At 47.3% G+C, this 17,229-nt stretch overlaps 1 protein-coding gene across 1 annotated transcript in view; it reads right to left on the bottom strand.

The window, feature by feature from the left end:
- The window catches only part of MAEA (macrophage erythroblast attacher, E3 ubiquitin ligase), a 65,632-nt gene that overhangs the window by 36,452 nt on the left and 11,951 nt on the right, over window positions 1-17,229 (bottom strand). Inside the window, exons 2-3 of the mRNA XM_083149237.1 lie at window positions 12,288-12,470; window positions 710-913 (exon numbers count right to left, since the gene is read on the bottom strand). Coding sequence (XP_083005363.1) covers window positions 710-913; window positions 12,288-12,470 — 387 coding nt within the window. The remainder of the gene's footprint in view (window positions 1-709; window positions 914-12,287; window positions 12,471-17,229) is intronic.

The following is a 17,229-nucleotide window of genomic DNA, read 5'->3' as shown; positions in this document are numbered from 1 at the left end:
CGAAACACAGACCTAGGCCCCCATACACTATGCAATTTGGGTCCGGCGGATCGGGCTGAGAAATCGGGGGAAATCGGCCCAAATACCATGGCTGAGATTTAATAGGAGGAGAGTTTCAGAAAGTGAGAGATTTGGGACTAAATCTCCAGTGTGCAGTGCATTACTGGGAGTTGACTAAGTCCCATGAGACTTTGCAAAAGAGGTCAGAGGCAACAAGGCTTGTGCTGAGCGCTGATTGGTGGAACTTATCACATGCTTCTCAGGCCCATGGAGGACAGCAGCAGCCTCATCATGGGAGGGTTTTTAATTAGAAGCTGCACTGAGCCTGTGGGCTCCTACAGAGTAAGGTGCAGAGGGACAAAAACAGGCTTTATATGTCATCAGGTCAAATAGGCCCAAATCGGAATAGTATATTAAGGCCTTAAGATGCCCTGGTTGGACCCCCTCCCGGCGTCAGGAAACAAGGATCGCATGCGATCCTGCTGGCCAGGAGGCTCCTTGGTGGCTCAAGGGGAATTGGATGCGACTTCTCTTGTAGAAGAATTTGCATAGTGTAATCTCTGTCTCCTTGCCCACCACCCCTCCTCCATCCATCCCATTTACCCATAAGAATGGGCTCTACCTACACACAGACAGCTGTCTGAACACAATCAGTATCATTGGAATGTTAGAATTGCTCATGCGAGTACTATGCACACTGGTGTCTCACCTCTATACCGCTTTGCCTGGCCAGCTTGACCGCAGTGTTATAGTAGCCACAGCGCAGGAGGTGTTCCACCATCATACGGTCCATGCGTTTCTTCTTCCACATGTTGGCAGCCGCCACCTGGTCACTGCTGTGCTCCTTCAGGTGTTCAATCCGCCGCTTGCACAACTTGGCGCTCTCATCCTCTGCCTGGATGGACTCCACTGCCTGAAATACACAGGGACAGCCAGATGAAGGCGGATACTCTGATATGTATGACGGGGGGAGTGGGGGCATTCTAGTATCTGATATGGGACCTCCGATAAACAGATTGACACTGGTAATAATGCATAGACAGTAATAGGGATAATAGGATCCCGGATAGAAAAAACGGGGCTTTGTAGAAACAAAACCAAGGGAGTGAGAGATAAAGTACCAACCAATAGACATTTTTGTAGCACAGCCTGTAACATGGCAATTAGGAACAGATTGGTTGGTACTTTATCGTTCTCCAAGATTTGACATTAACCACTGTGGTTACGTAGCCCAAACACACCCTGCCTCAAGCTGAATAGAGTTCCGACCAGCACAATATCCCAGTAATCAGCAAACATGCGATGTGAGTAACACGGATTTGTATTCTGCAATGTGACTCCACACAGCTATACTAAATCATCAACAATGTATGGGGTGGGACGAGGTAGGTCACGGAACGATACTGTTCATATGTATAACTTTGGTCACAAATAGCGCGACACATTCATAACTGCACACCAATCGGCGGAACCAAGGATACGGAGCCAATATAAGATATCATGGAGCAAAGTGACCATAGTTATTCAAGTCACTGCATGACTATCATCAAGGCCTTCATTTCTGCACTATCCCAGACTGCTGACGGATAGAGACACACCCACCTCACGCCCAAAGCAACTGCTGTAGCAAAAGAACAAAAACAGACATGAACCTGGACAGCTAAAAATAAATCCTAGAATAACAAAAAAAAAAATATGATAAATATAAATAACAAGATGCCCCATTAAGTTTACTGGCTCTTTAAATGCTCACACTCGGAGATTAAGGCGGTGATCGCGTCATAAGCGACTCAATCTGAAAGGGCTAAAACATGTCACATCCTGAACGTCTACACCCCGGGTAGCCTATTATTACCAGACAAGTGTCAAATTGGGATGCAGTGCTGCCCAGCTGTGTACACTTAATAAGTGTTGTCTGCATATTATATTTTGCCCAGGTCGATCCGTATAAAATATCACAACATTAAGACCATTACATAAATCTATTTATCCGTACGAGATCACAGAGCTGCACGGGCAAGAAGTCTTTTTATAGGCAGACAGGAAGGCATCAGACAAGACCGGGCCTACATTCCATTTCACATGTCTACATAAACCCATCAGAAATTTCATTACTCAAAAACACAGGGGTCATCGGCGGATTATTTGCAACAAATAAAAATAAATAAAAAAAAGTCAATCATTTGCTGAGTGTAAAAAAAAAAAAAAAAAATCTCCCAAAAAAAAACCTCATCCACAATTCAATAAAATGCTGTGAAGTGTAGAAGCCGCGGCCGCGCAGTCAGCGTTCTGCTGGAAATGTGCGGATGAGAGGAGCTGCTCTCCCCCAGCCTCATTCATCAACGTCTCCTACTTGCTGGATTGAAAAGCAAACATGCTTGAACCAGAATACATGTAAATCGCGGTGATTGATTTGATGTCTCTTTCATTCACTGCACTTGGATGGCAGTCATATATTGTTAACTGGATGTTATTCCGCTTCACATTCACGTCGCGTAAAGCCACGATGCCAAATAACGGCAGAAGGAGAAAAGAGAAAGAAGGAGTGGGAATTTAACAGACACACAAAAAGGCCGCACATAAATCAGAGAGACGGCTTTAGACGAGATCCGGGTAAAGTGCAAGATCCAAGATCTTGGTTAGCAGGCTTTAGATATTGATACGCTAAAATCAGTGGTTCCTTACCACAGTCCTCAAGTACCCCCAACAGTTCACGTTTTCCAGGTCACCCGGCAAGCGCAAAAGTGTAGTCGGTACTCATTGACACATTTTAAAACACGGGTGTCAAACACAAGGCCCGCGGGCCAAATGTGGCCCGCGCAATTTAGAGTCTAGATCCACTTTGCATTGGCTGCCTGTGGTGGAATGAGGGACCGGGCTGATGGGAAGGCGCCCGCCGGGTTCTCGCCCTCTCCTGCCCGGCTCGTGTCCCACTCGTCACCGGAGAGACGCCGCGGGTTGCCGCGTCACACTCCCTCCTCCACGTGTCTGCCGCGTCACTCTCCTGCGCCTCGCGCACCCGGCCACTAGTCTCCGGCTCGCTCCGATTCTCTCCTCTCTCTCCTCTCGGCACAACACAGCAGCCAGCACGGACGGAAGCCAACGCCACAGTCTCCAACGTCAGACCTTGCACCTGATACACTCAGCAGCAGGTACCTTTATCCAACTATGGAGCTCGAGAGACGGGGGTTTTTACCACCTTTCAGCGGCTCAGTGTATAGATCAGGATATTAATCCAGGGAGCAATCTACCCCACACTTCTTCACTTCTGCCTCGCCGTGGCCACGCCCCCACACTTCACAAGTGGTGTTTTAATAGTTGTGCTTTTAATAGAGCTAGCATTCTGACACTGCATGTAAACATTAGTCACATTAATTGGATATCTACATAGTATTTATATACTCTCAATGTGCTTGATTTCCAGCATGGGGGTGCAGGGGGGTCCCCGGTAAATACCAACCAAAGATGAAGTCTCTGGAATTTTTGGTTTTAGGTGGGAGTATGGGATTGGTTTGTACTATGATGCCAACATACAACCGGCCCTTTGAGGGTGACCAAACTGCTAATGCGGCCCCCGATGAATTTGAGTTTGACACCCCTGTTTTAAAAGATCCGCAGGTGGAGCTAATTATTTCACTTGTCTTTCTGTGAGGAGACCTGGAAAACACGCACTGTGTGGGGTCCTGAGGGCTAAGTTTGAGAACCTGAGAGCTAGAAGATCAGAGTTATAAGCTAGCAGGCTTTAGAAGAGTTATAGGCAACATCAGTTATAGGCTAGCGACATGTTAGTAGAAGATCAAGTTATAGGCTACAAGGCTTTAAGGTGGCCATACACCCTTGAGATAAGGCGCCGCAGTGTATGGATATCAGATCCACCTTTAGCTGCCCAGGATCACATGCGATGTCCTTCTGCATGTTACGGGTTCGATCCCGTTCCCCACCACCAGGAGGGGGCCCCGAGTCAGAGGTCCGATGACCACCAACTCAGATCCGATGCAATGGGGCTGCACATCAGATCGGAAGTTATACACATGCGGTTTAAGCCGAGTTGACTGCCCGATCCATCGGAATCAGGTGAAATTGGGCCAAATCGTATAGGACTGTATATGGGGGCCTTTAGAGTTCTCCAGCATTTTATATATAGGGTTAGAAAAGGACAATGACCCCTCAAGACTGAACTCCCTACAGCAAGAATCTAGATAATGGAAATGCTGTAGATGTGGTCTTCCGGAATTTTGCTAAGGCTTTTGATACTGTGCCACATAAGAGGCCGATCAATAAATTGGAGGAATTGGGACAGGCCAGGCAAACGCTCTGAAGATGAACATTCTTCCTCATTTATTGTATTTATTTCAAGCTCTCCCAGGAATGATCCCCTCGCATACCTTTCACGGCCTTCAGAAAAAAATCTTGCACTTCTTATGGTCAGGCAAAAGACACTCTACAGCGGTTCCAGGGAAGGTGTCCCAAACATTAAACAATATTTTTATGCTGCTCATCTCTCTTGGGAGTTGCTTGGCATTCTAGCTCTACCTCACGTCACTGGTTCAATTAGAATCAGAATTGGTTTGAATGCTTTTTAGTTTCTCCCTTCTTTGGATTCCTCGAAAGACCAGACCTCCTGGCGTATCAGCTTTTCCATCTATCGCCTTCGCTCTATCTCTTTGGGATAGGCTAAGTCCTAGTTATTGCTTTATTGTCCTCCTGCCCTCCTCCCCCTCTTGGACAATCCGGCTTTCCCTAGTTGTAAAGACAGACCCCCACAAGATAGAACAACCCCTGTCCATCGGGATCCCTCCTGTCGGGCAGTCATCCGGCACCCATAACAAATAGACCAAAGGTTGAACTTGATGGACGTACGTCTTCTTTGAGCCTAGACAACTATTAAAACACCCAGTTCAGTCAAATTCTTGACAATCATCCAAATCAGTCCTCCCAAAGCTGGATTAGAAGTCAAGGGTGAGCAAGCTGGACCACCAAAAATGTAGTATTATTATTACTACATTTTATTTATTGAATAGAATCAAGTTTATTGGCCATGTATGGTTGCGCACACTAGGAATTTTTGGTGGATTACAGGGCAGCATCAAACAGGGGTAAGGGGTGTGTGTGGGGGGGGGGGGGGGGGAGACATTACATGCATTCCATTTCTAGCTACGACTATGGTGGTCAGGTCGCCAAGTAGGGTCACGTTGTTTGTCTGTTGATATTGGGATTGCATTTGCTTTGATTGGATTGTTCAGGTGATGGACGGCTAATGGAAAGAAGCTTCTTGCGGATCTGGACGTTTTGACTGGGATGGACCTGAATCATCTTCCGGATGGTAGGATGTTGAACAGGTTGTGACCGGGATGCAGCGTCCATCGCGATCTTCTCGGCGCGTTTCCTTACCCTGGATGAGAACAGATCCCTTATCGGGGGGGGGGGTTGGTCCCTATGATCCTTTCCGCAGTCTTCACTATCCTCTGCAGTTTTTGTTTGTCATTCTCGCTTGTGCCACCGTACCAGATTGTGATCGAGGAACATAAGACAGACTCCACAATGGCGGTGTAGAATACACACAGCAGCTCTTGTGGGATGTTGAATTTCCTGAGTTGCCTCAGGAAGAACAGGTGCTGATAGGCCTTTTTGATATTTGTGGTTATGTTTAATCCCCATCTTAGGTCGCTGGACATGGTTGTTCCTAGGAATTTGAAGGATTCAACCCGCGACACCACTGCGTTGGCTATTGTTAGCGGGAGCAGTGCATTTAATTTTTTCCTGTAGTCGACCACCATCTCAACTGCTTTGGTGGGGTGTAGATCGAGGTTGTTGCTGCTGCAGCACTGTCAGCTTCTCCACTGCATGCCTGTATGCGGTCTCGTCAACATCCTTGATTAGGCCGATGATAGTGGTGTCGTCTGCGAATTTGATGATTTTCACGGACTGCTCAGCTGAGGTGCAGTCATTCGTGTAGAGAGAGAAGAGCAGAGGGGAGAGAACGCATCCTTGGGGGGCTCCAGTACTGATTGTTTGTGTGCTGAATGAGAAGGCACCGGCTTTGACCACCTGTTCCCTTGCCGTTAGAAAGTCCACTATCCATGAGCATGTTGATCCTGGGACTGCTAAGGAGAGGAGTTTTGGCTGCAGGATGCTGGGGAAGATGCTGAGCTTAAGTCCACGAATAGGAATCTCGCATAGGTGCCTGGGTGGTCGAAGTGTTGTAAAATATGGTGCAGCCTGAGGTTGATCGCATCCTGTACACTTCTGTTCGCCCAGTAGGTGAACTGCATGGGGTCAAGGTGAGAGTTCGTCACTTCTCTCAGGTGCTTCAGTACTAGTCTTTCGAATGCTTTCATGGCCACTGAAGTTAGTGCAATTGGCCTGAAGTCATTTAGGTCCTTCGCCGGTATTTTCTTGGGGACCGGAACGATGACAGAGCGTTTGAAGCAGGCTGGAACCTTGCACAAGTCCAGGGAGGAGTTGAATATCGTTGTGAAGATGGTGGAGAGCTGAGCTGCACAGGTCCTAAGGCTGGATGGCGACACACCATCCGGTCCCGCAGCCTTCTTAGGTTTTATTCTTTTGAGTACTGCTTCTACCTCCCCTTGGTCCATGTGGAGGGCCTGGGAGTCGTGGTCTTTGTGATGGAGTGGGGGAGGTATGGCCTCCTGAAATCTGCAGTGGAACTTATTCAGGTCTTCTGCAAGTTCATGGCTGGTTTCAGACTGTGGTTGGGCTTTCTTGTAATTTGTGATGGTTTGCATGCCCTTCCATACTGCTGCAGGGTCCTTTGCTGTGAGGTTGTGCGTCAGCTTGTTTGTATATTCCCTTTTTTCAAGTTTGATACCCCGAATCAAGGAGTTCCTGGCTCCTTTGTACTGTGCCCTGTCCCCGCTGCTGTATGCCTCCTCCTTGGCTCGGCGGAGTTTCCTGAGCTGGCTACCGAACCATGGCTTGTTGTTGTTGAAGGATCGGATTTGCTTGGTTGGTACACAGAAGTCCTTGCAGAAGCTGATGTAGGTGTGACTGCATCCGCTAGTTCATCTATGTCAGAGGCAGAGGATTCGAACACCGTCCAGTCAGTGCAGTCGAAGTAGGCCTGGAGCTTTGTTTTTGCCTCGATTGACCAGTTTTTGACAGTCTTGATAACAGGCTTAGCAGTCTTTAGCTTCTGGATATATGTTGGAAGAAGGTGGACTATGCAGTGGTCGGAGAGACCCAGTGCTGCATGGGGGATGGATCGGTATGCAGACTTTATGGTGGTGTAGCAGTAGTCTAGCGTTCGCTCCTCTCTTGTGTGGCACGTGACCTGCTGCTTGTATTTGGGAAGCTCCTGGCTCAGGCTGGCACAGTTGAAGTCGCCGAGCACAATTAGCAGTGAGTCTGGGTGTTCAAGTTCGATGTCCATTATCAGAGTGGCCAGCTGAAGTTGGTCTTCTGTTGGACTTGGTTGTGGGGGGGATGTATACTCCCACTAGGATAATAGAGGCAATTTAACTCCTGAGGGGAGTAAAAAGGTTTGCATTTGATGGTAAGAGTCTCTAGTTGGGGGCTGCATGACTTGCTTAGGGACTTTATGTTGGTGCATATGCCCCCTCCTTTGGATTTGCCCGAGAGCTCTTTGTCGCGGTCGGCCCTGAAGAGGCTGAAGCCTGACCGAGTCACTGAGGATTCGGTGATATGGTCTTCCAGCCAAGTTTCTGTGAAGCATAGGATGGAGGATCTTGCAGTGGCCTACCATGCGACTTCCCTGCTGGCTGCAACTTTGTTGCATCCTTTCTGCACAGGGTAGCAAGGGCAGAGTGGACTGTGAAGGCTGCCAGTCTGCCCACCTCCCGCTTCGTCAGGCACATACAGGTGGTCTGCTCCAGGGGTGAGCTCCATTTCAGAAGGGCTTCTCTGCTGTGCTTGGTCACCACACTTGGCAGGGGCACCGCACTCGAGGGGGTGATGAATGATGAATGAGGACAAGGACAGGGGGAGACAAGAGGAGACATATAGTTTGGTTGAGCTGCACAGCTCAGAGGCAGCCTTCTGCGGCGCCATATTTGTGGTATATATATATATTTACATATCTAAAGAGGAGTACCCTGTGTACACATCTGCTGGCCTAGGAACTGTGGGCAAGTGTTCCTGTCACATTCCACACCAAAAGGGCTTTAAAAAATAAAGGATTACCCTTCCAATGCGAATGCCTCATTATAACTGCTCCGCAGACATCTCAACTGCAGATCCGCCTAGGGGTAAAATTGGCTTACACCTAAACCATCCACCTCCAGAAACCTAGTCATTTGCCCAAAGAGATGTATTATGAAATGACCAATACCAAAGTGCAACCTTCATCTGCTCCGCAGAACCACGCTTACAATCACCAAATATAGGTCATCCCTTTGCCTTAAGATATTACATTCCCTCACAGTCTTCATTTGTGCTATTGAGAAGGAATGGTTATGTCAGTTTTATTACTAGCTGATAAGGAACACTGTAATAATAAATCTGGAGAACACAAAGCGAGAAGGAGTATCAAACCTGGGAGAGAGAGACACCAATTACCAATCAGTTCGGAGCTTGTGCAGTATGTTGTCCCAACGTGGAGGGTTATTATTTTTTAAAGGGGCAATCATTTGCTTGGCAAAAACCATGCCTTGTAAAAAAGAAAAAGAAAAAAGAGAAAAGTCCGTACAGCATTGTGCACGGGCACTGAACTCAGACCTCATTTCATTGCACCATTTGTTTTGACAGAATCTGAGAGGTTGGTACCTCTACACTGGTATTTCTAGACAAGGTTTGATACTTCTCCCCGAAAGTGAGATTACCCAGGAATGCCCCGACTAATCCTACCCATCACATATAGACTACCTCTGTAAAGCACTACAAGTGTGGACAGTTTATATAAACATATCACACAAATCTGTTACACATAATTAAGAGCAAACTCTAAACCATACAACTTGTAGCTATGGCGTCTGGCCCTCAGCTGTCCCACGCCCTCCATATCTCTTATAGCTGTGCTTGTACATGAGAGTCGGGGATTAACATCTCTTAGCTACGAGAGGATGTGAATTAGAGGCCGAAGCAAGGCAATATATATAATAGATGTTGGAGGACTAGAGCTGCCATTAACCTTTTTCAGTCCAAATTATTTTTTGTCTTGTTTAAATTAAATTGAATGTTGAACGATGTTAATGTTCTTATTTTAAAGTGTCTCACCATTGGATCTGCTGCTAGCGCTAGTGCTGTTGAGCCTGACTAGACGTTGGACCTGAAAGGGTTAAGAGTAGGGATGGAAGTATGGCTGGAGACATGCCATGACTCACCCGGAGCACAAGCCTAGATCTTCCTAGCTATGAATGGATGGCTCTCCGTTTCCCAGGGTACAGACATGCTGTGTACAGACTGGAGGACTTTAGAATAAAGTCACACGCCCAATTTAAGAAGCATTTAATCCGACATTTAAGAGGCCAGACTTGTGTTCTGAATTTAGGGTTCGGGGTAAAAGCTGCGGCATATTAAAACCAGCCGATGATCTTAGGGAAAAAATTAAGCCTGAAAATTCAATGAAAAAAAAAAAGGGTACTTATGTATTATCTGGGCTCCCATGTTAAATACACCCCATTTTTTCATACCCCTACTATCCAACTACGCATGGAGTTGATTTTATATAAAGTGGCGAGCGCAGCGAGCCACCGTGCCCGAAGCGTGGCGAGCGCAGCGAGCCCCGCGAGGGGACGCGGTCTCATAAGAAAAACGGGAGCCCAGATATTACATAAGTACCAAAAAAAGACATGCCAATTGTGCTTTTTGGTTCATGTCGGCAGCATTATATTATTATAAAATGAATGTATATATTACTATGCCCAGATAAAGTCATTAACGGCTGTTATTTGGGAATCGTGGTAAAGCTGCAAATCTTGAAAGAAATAAGATGTAAACCACACCTGGTACCAAGGAGAGGAATACTAGCTTGGGCTTATGTAAGCTCAGATTCTGCTGTCAAAACAGTTGGAATCACCAGCCATATACACTGTACTGCCTCACCCAGACCTCCCAAGCTTTGTTACAAGAACAATAAAAAATAATGAAGTGAATTGTGATTAAAGGTTTCCTCCTCAGCCATCACAAACTGCAAGAGGCATGTGCACTACGAGCATTAAACAAGGTTTAATATGTTCTGATCTCAAACAAGCTAAAATGGCAGCGCAAAGCATGTCGGTTATAAATGTTTAAACCACAATATTATAGCACGGTTTCTCCCCAGTGTGTGTGAAGCCACCATAGGAGTTCTTACTGACTGTAATTCTGTCACTAAGGGGTCCATGCACAGCAGGGATGGGGAACCTTAAGCCCTCCAGCTTTTGTTGAACTACACATCCCAGCATGCCCGGCTACAGTTTCACTATTTGGCCATGCTAAACCGGTGGCACGGCATGCTGGGATGTACAGTTCAACAACAGCTGGAGGGCCGAAGGTTCCCCATCCCTTGATTTACTGCAGGCATGTCCAACGTTGGCCCTCCAGATCCAATAGTTTTAGCATTCTCTAATAGCAAAACTGTGGCAAAGCATGCTGGGATGTGTAGTTTCAAAACATCTGGAGGGCCAACGTTGGACATGCCTGATTTACGGGATACATTCAGCACACCAGATTTGGGGGGTGCCGGCAGTTGGAGAACTGATTTTGAAAACCCGACACAGGTCACAACGCCAACATCAGAATCCCAACAGTCCGCCCCCCCGAATGTAAGTATGCTTGGGCTGGTTGGGGTTAGGGTTAGACACTTTGAATGGAGGGTTACAATTAGAAGGCAGGTAAGGAGGATTAGGGTTGTGTGGGGGGTTGAATACTTACCTCCAAGGTGCCGCTGTCAGTGTTCTATCATCTGGCATCCCGGCTGAAGATATCCCATACCCAACCCTTATGTACTAAGCCATGGAGAGATATAAAGTGGAAAGGGATAAAGTGCCAACCAACTCCTGTCATTTTTTGTAAACACTGCAGGAAACACAAGGAGCTGCTACTTAAACTCTCTCTTCACATAGCATGGTACGGTCACACTGCCGGTAGTGATGGGTTACCCATCTTAGAATGTATGAGACACATGGCATGCTACAAACCGTGGTGGCTGCTCCGTCTATATATAAGCAACAGCAGGTGCACGAAAGTGAACAGTTACTTTGTGTGTGTGTGTGGGGGGGGGTTTATAGTCTGTGTATTACTGTTGGTGTGGCATGCAGTGTAACTGACAGGGAGCAGGTCTAGCCCTGTCATAGGCACCCTAGCCACTTGCCTAAGGCATCCTAGATCCATATGGGCATTAAGCCAACCTTATTAGCCAATAGGGTGCTTGGATTCCGGGGGCGAGATTCTGCATACAATGAGGAGGTTAATAAATATCACTACTCCTCAGCCTTCATAAGCTGTTTAAATCACAGTTCCTGTTGGCTGCTTGACTATACATACAGTAGTAACATCCTAAAGCATTACTCAGAGCATTGATCGGTATGCTGCAGCCTAGAGCTGCCCTCAGCCAAGAAGCCTCCCGATTGGCAGCCGGAAGTTCCACGCTGGCCTACCACCAACCCGGGCCTCTCCACATAGGAGCAAGCGCAACAAGAGCATGTCCAGTCTACAGATGGGATAATGGGGTCCAGACCACCCACTCCTGCTCATGTCGTATTTGTTTTCGGGCCTTCCCTTACAGTATATCTGTCCTGCTGCCTCTGGCCACAATACATGATATGGTAGACCTCATGGGCTGGGCACAAGAAAATAAATCTCCACAGCAATGTATCCAGGATATGGCCCAACGATCCATTTCTATGGGGAGTTGCTTTCCAAACCTCCAACCGTAAAAAAGGACAGAAGAAGATCCTTATGTTACACACAAAAATGGTTCTATACCTTCAAGGATAAAACCACGTGAAACTCACCTTGCCTCACTTGAAGATGTTCACATAAAGGTATCTTTAGAAACAGGAAATTTCACAACCCTAAAAAGGTGATTCCTATATTCATATAAAGGCTTCTTTATTGTGGATTCCATGCAGGATAAAACACCTCCAATCCAAATGCAGAACAATATAGAACAAATTTTGTGCCTAACATAAGGATCTTCTTCTGTCCTTTTATGGTTGGAGGTTTGGAAAGCGACTCCCCCTAGAAAAGGATAATTGGGCCATATCCTGGATACAGCGCTGTGGAGATTCATTTTCTGGTGTCTAATATATCGATGTGTGAGGGAGAGTCTTCGTTCTAGGTTAAGTGGGACAGGAAACAGGAATGTGTAGCTTGCAATGAATAAGTACCTTTCTCTTAAGAACACTTAGTTTCTCCACCACCCCATCCAGAAGGCTGACTACGGAGTCCACAGCATTGCAGCTGCTCAGGGTCTTCTCCAACTCGGCCACAACCATGGTGACATGGCTTGTCTCTCGATCAATGTTCTTCTGTGCCGCCCGGAAACGTTTGTTCAGCGTCTCATAAGGTACCTGAGAAAGACAGGGAACGGCACATATGTGATCAGTGTGACACAGACATCTGTGCTGAGTTTATACCATTACAATCTGTTGGACTCGCAGCAAACTCTCCTGCCAAAATCTTGTTCTGCGTTCTTACACCCTAAAAGCAACTCTCAGATTATAGAATGCAACAGGGCTGGTTCTGAGTGGGAAGCAAGGTAACTAAATTTTCATCTGCACAATGCATTCATTATCGTTGCATGCAGGGTAAATACTGTCTGCTTCTGCATGCAGCTAATAAATACAACACAGCTTTATTTTTACAGTGGTCAATGCTGGGTCCAAGCCCATAAGAAATCAGGTCAATGTTGGGGCCAAGCCCATAAAAAATGATTTATCCTATGATAAATGCTCTTTGCCGTTGTGCCGCACTTAAACCCTGGCAAAGGAATCCTTAATTCTTAAATTGCTCTAAAATGTGCATTTAAATTTGCAACCTTACAGAAATGTTTGTATGAATGTACACAGATGTAGCCATACCCAAGTACGGGATTTGCGCGCACTGCGTACTTCCGGAATATTGCATCGCTTCTAAATGAGGACCCCATTTTACGACCAATTCAATTATGTACATCAGTGGGTCCTAATCTCGGCCCTCAATGCACACTAATGGTTAAAGGTTTCAGTGACATGCTTGAGGTATTCCTTAATTCACCTGTTCTCAAGTATGGCTATCCTTAAAACCTGGATGTAAGTATGCATTGAGGGCCGAATTTGGTAACTCCTGTGGTGGGATGTAATGGGGTATGAGTTGTCGATATGTGCGACTTAGCGCTAAACGTTTGTAAACTCGACCAATGCGATAGGATATGGGATATGGGAACACACAAACTCGCTGGTCTCCTGCCATTCCAAAACTAGGAGATGTGCGGGTCCGATATTACTCGGTTTTACTTGGTTCTCAAATCCGGATGGTATTGGCTATCCAAAACATGTGACAGCCGATAGCCAATACGATCCTCATTTGAGAACTTAGTAAATCCAATTAAAACTCAACCCGCACATCTCTACCCAGCACTCAGGAAAAACATCTTTAGTATAATATGCGTTTTATTGGTACCAATGGGATCTTTAATGCCCCTACCCCCCATGCTGGTATTTGTGGTGCTCCAAGCAGCAACATGCACGGGGAGGCTTGCTGGGACCTGTAGTTCTACATGTAAAACATAATATTAATTTTTTATTTTTTTTTCATTGAAATGCTATGGACTTGCCACAGAATTCCTTAATTGCTCTGGGGGAGGGGCATTTATAGGGGAGTCCTCACTCCCCCAGGGAACCCCAGACAGTGCTGACTAGTTTTGGTCCCTACAGTCCCAGGGACCAATATAACATGTCCCCCGGCTGTGGCATTACCGCCCTGGTAATGTCTAGTGAATGCGAGTCTCCAAAACACTGCCATCTGCTGGCAGAGAGTGAAACTACATCTCTCTCTCACACATGCTCAAGCACAGAAGGCAGCAGACTAGCTTTCAAAGCTTTTGCGTCGAGCAGGTTTACTAGTATTATGTATATATTGCTTACCATAAATACATACTTTATAGTTAGTCTGCTGTTCCCCAGGCATTCTGGTACTTGTTGTGCTACCCCCATACATACACACGTGTTGCCCAAGCTTGCTGTGCAGCAATTTGCCAAGTTCCAGTCACAAACAAGACAAGCTGGCAGAATCCCGCCATCCTCCATGTAATTAAAGTGTCATTTTATCAGTTACAATGAAGTCATCCGGAGAGCAATCAGAGTCTGGTTAGACCAGTTTAAAGGTGCCCACACACTAGAAAGATCTGCGATCATAAGATGTGCGCATAAATTAGCCTTCAAATCTTTTGTCCGATCTGGACAAAAGATTTCAGGCAAGTGCACATCTTTACCAAAGATTTTTCTTAAGATCCCGTGTGCGTTCCTATGGATCTTTTGTTAAATCTTCTGATCTTTTGTGCAGCAGGTAAGATCAGAAGATTTAGCAAAAGATCCACGGGAGCGAGCATCGGCCGATTTTCGACCGATTATCGGTAAATATCGGCCGATATATCGAAAATCGGCCAATCGGCCCAAAAATCGTTCTAGTGTGTGGGCACCTTAAGCTCACATGTTCGGAATGGAGTATTCATTTACCAACATAAACACATAGACTGTGACAGCAGATAAGAACCACTTGGACCATCTAGACAGCCTTATCATCCTTATGGTACAATCTCCCTTTTGAACCTGGTGCCCACACACTAGAAAGATCTGCGATCTTAAGATGTGCGCATAAATTAGCCTTCAAATCTTTTGTCCGATCTGGACAAAAGATTTCAGGCAAGCGCACATCTTTACCAAAGATTTTTCTTAAGATCCCCTGTGCGTTCCTATGGATATTTTGTTAAATCTTCTGATCTTTTGTGCGTGCTGCAAGATCAGAAGATTTAGCAAAAGATCCACGGGAGCGAGCATCGGCCGATTTTTGACCGATTTTTGACCGATTATCGGTAAATATCGGTCGATATATCGGCCGATTTATCGAAAATCGGCCAATCGGCCCAAAAATCGTTCTAGTGTGTGGGCACCTTAACCCATGCATGTTTAAAAAAGCTCTACTGTCGAATCTCACCATGGCCCTAAAGGCCCCCATACATTAGGCCGACTTGTCCTCAGGACAAGTCGGACCCAATTCTCCTGTGAGCCGCCCGGGAGGCTCACATACAATTTGGCACTTGATGAGCCAAATTTGGCATGTGATAAATCTCTTGCGATTTATCACGTCGGGGAGCAGGGGGCAGGCAGTGAGGTGCAGAGGGGGCGGCGGTGATCCTCATCAGGGGGAGCAGTGGGGCGGGCAGCGGGTCCCTGAGCGCTTAGCTGCCGGCGAGTGCTGACCTGGCCGGAGCGGTGTGATGATCACAGTCTCTCATTCAGCAGCGCTGCGGGACGGGAGTGGGACGCGCAGTGGCGGGTATTAGATTTTTAAAAAACCTGTCAAATGACTGGCCGTTCTCTGATTGGCTGAGAGCTCTCAGCCAATCAGTCATTTGACAGGTATTTTAAAAATCTAATACCCGCCACTGCGCGTCCCACTCCCGTCCCGCAGCGCTGCTGATCGAGAGACTGTGATCATCACACCGCCCCGGCCAGGTCAGCACTCGCCGGCACCGCCAGCTAAGCGCTCAGAGACCCGCTGCCTGTCCCACTGATCCCCCGGTTGTCTGCATGCATATGCCTGTCAGGTGGGCAGGCATATGCATACAGGGCGGTCAGACGTGATCTTATGTGCAGACCGTCCGACCTCCCTGATCCGGTCCGATGTGCACGGGACCGCGCATCGGATCGGATCAGATATCACACACCTGTGATTTTGGGCCGATTTCACCCGGTTATCGGCCCAAAGTGCTGAAATCGGATGAAATCGTCCCAAAATTGCATAGTGTATGGGGGCCTTAACTGTGCGGAGTTTGTATATTCTCCCGTACTTGTTTGGGTTTCCTCCGGTTACTCCGGTTTCCTCCCACAATCCAAAAATATACTGGTAGGCCAATTGGCTCCCAACAAATTAACCCTAGAATGTCTGTGTGTGCGTGTACATGTAGTAGGGAATATAGAATGTAAGCTCCACTGGAGCAGGGACTGATGTGAATGTTCAACTATTCTCTGCGAAATAGGTGTGCGCTATATAAGTAATACCCCTTCTACACCGCCGCAAAAACTCGGGTCAGAGGCAGTGTAAATGGGTCATTGTATAAATGGCCCTATAATGGAAACTACTGAGGAGGAGAGGGATCTAGGTGTCACTATTCCAGGTTATATAAAGGCAGGTAGGCAATAGAACACAGCAATGAAGAAGGAAAGTCAGATGCTTGGTTGCATAGGGAAAACCCCATGTATTTGACAGCATGTCCGATGAGATGTGCGGTCCCGTGCACATCGCACCAGAGCTTGCAAGTCGCAGCTGCTGCACTAGCAATCTGCCAGATCGCAGCCAAGCCATGCAAGTTTCACTGGGATCTCATGTGATATATCCAGGGCTGGTACCACCACAAGGCAGCTTTAGGCATTTGCCTAGGGCGCCGGCCACTGGAGGGTGGTAGTTGGAAGCAGGGACCCCCTGGATGGAGGTGAGCGGCGGTCAAGTGACTCGGCGGTCGCCGCATCACCACCCGTTCCCCGTGGAGAGACTTAGTGGAGCATCACCCCCTGTAGAGCGACGCAGTGGCCACAGTGACTTGGCGGCATAACCCCAGCCACCCACCCCCCGAGCAGCACAGCGGCCGCACTACCCCACCCTCCCCGGAGTTTAACCTGCAGCCGCCGTGATCATGAAGCATGGTCTGGAAAGTGAAAGCTGCGGGCTGAGACTGGGGTACATCCTGCAGATGTGTTTCCTGCTGCCCTGGCCATACTGACCGCCAGCGGCACCTTCGCAGCGCAAGGTAAGGACTCGGGCAGGTGGGAGCAGGGGATGAGGATGCCGAGATCTGACACACAAGACAGGGCTGGTGAACCAGGCACTTTATGGCTGCTAGGATGATTTTACAGTAGTTCTGGGGACAACTATCTCTATGGGCTGGGTACACTGCACTTAGATGTGCATGTGATCCTGTTTCCCAGGTGGCTTAAGGGGAGATTGTGCGCAACTTATCTGAGGGGAGAATTCCCTGTAATGTATGGGGGCCTTCAGATGCATTTCACTAATAGAGCAATTTTTACTTCATTTGTAACTCCATACATTAGGGGCATGCAGCCTACGTCACAC

The sequence above is a fragment of the Crinia signifera genome, chromosome 1, assembly GCF_055691185.1.
Source record: "Crinia signifera chromosome 1, ASM5569118v1, whole genome shotgun sequence".
NCBI lineage: Eukaryota > Metazoa > Chordata > Amphibia > Anura > Myobatrachidae > Crinia > Crinia signifera.
This window is presented reverse-complemented; position numbering and strand designations above follow the sequence as displayed.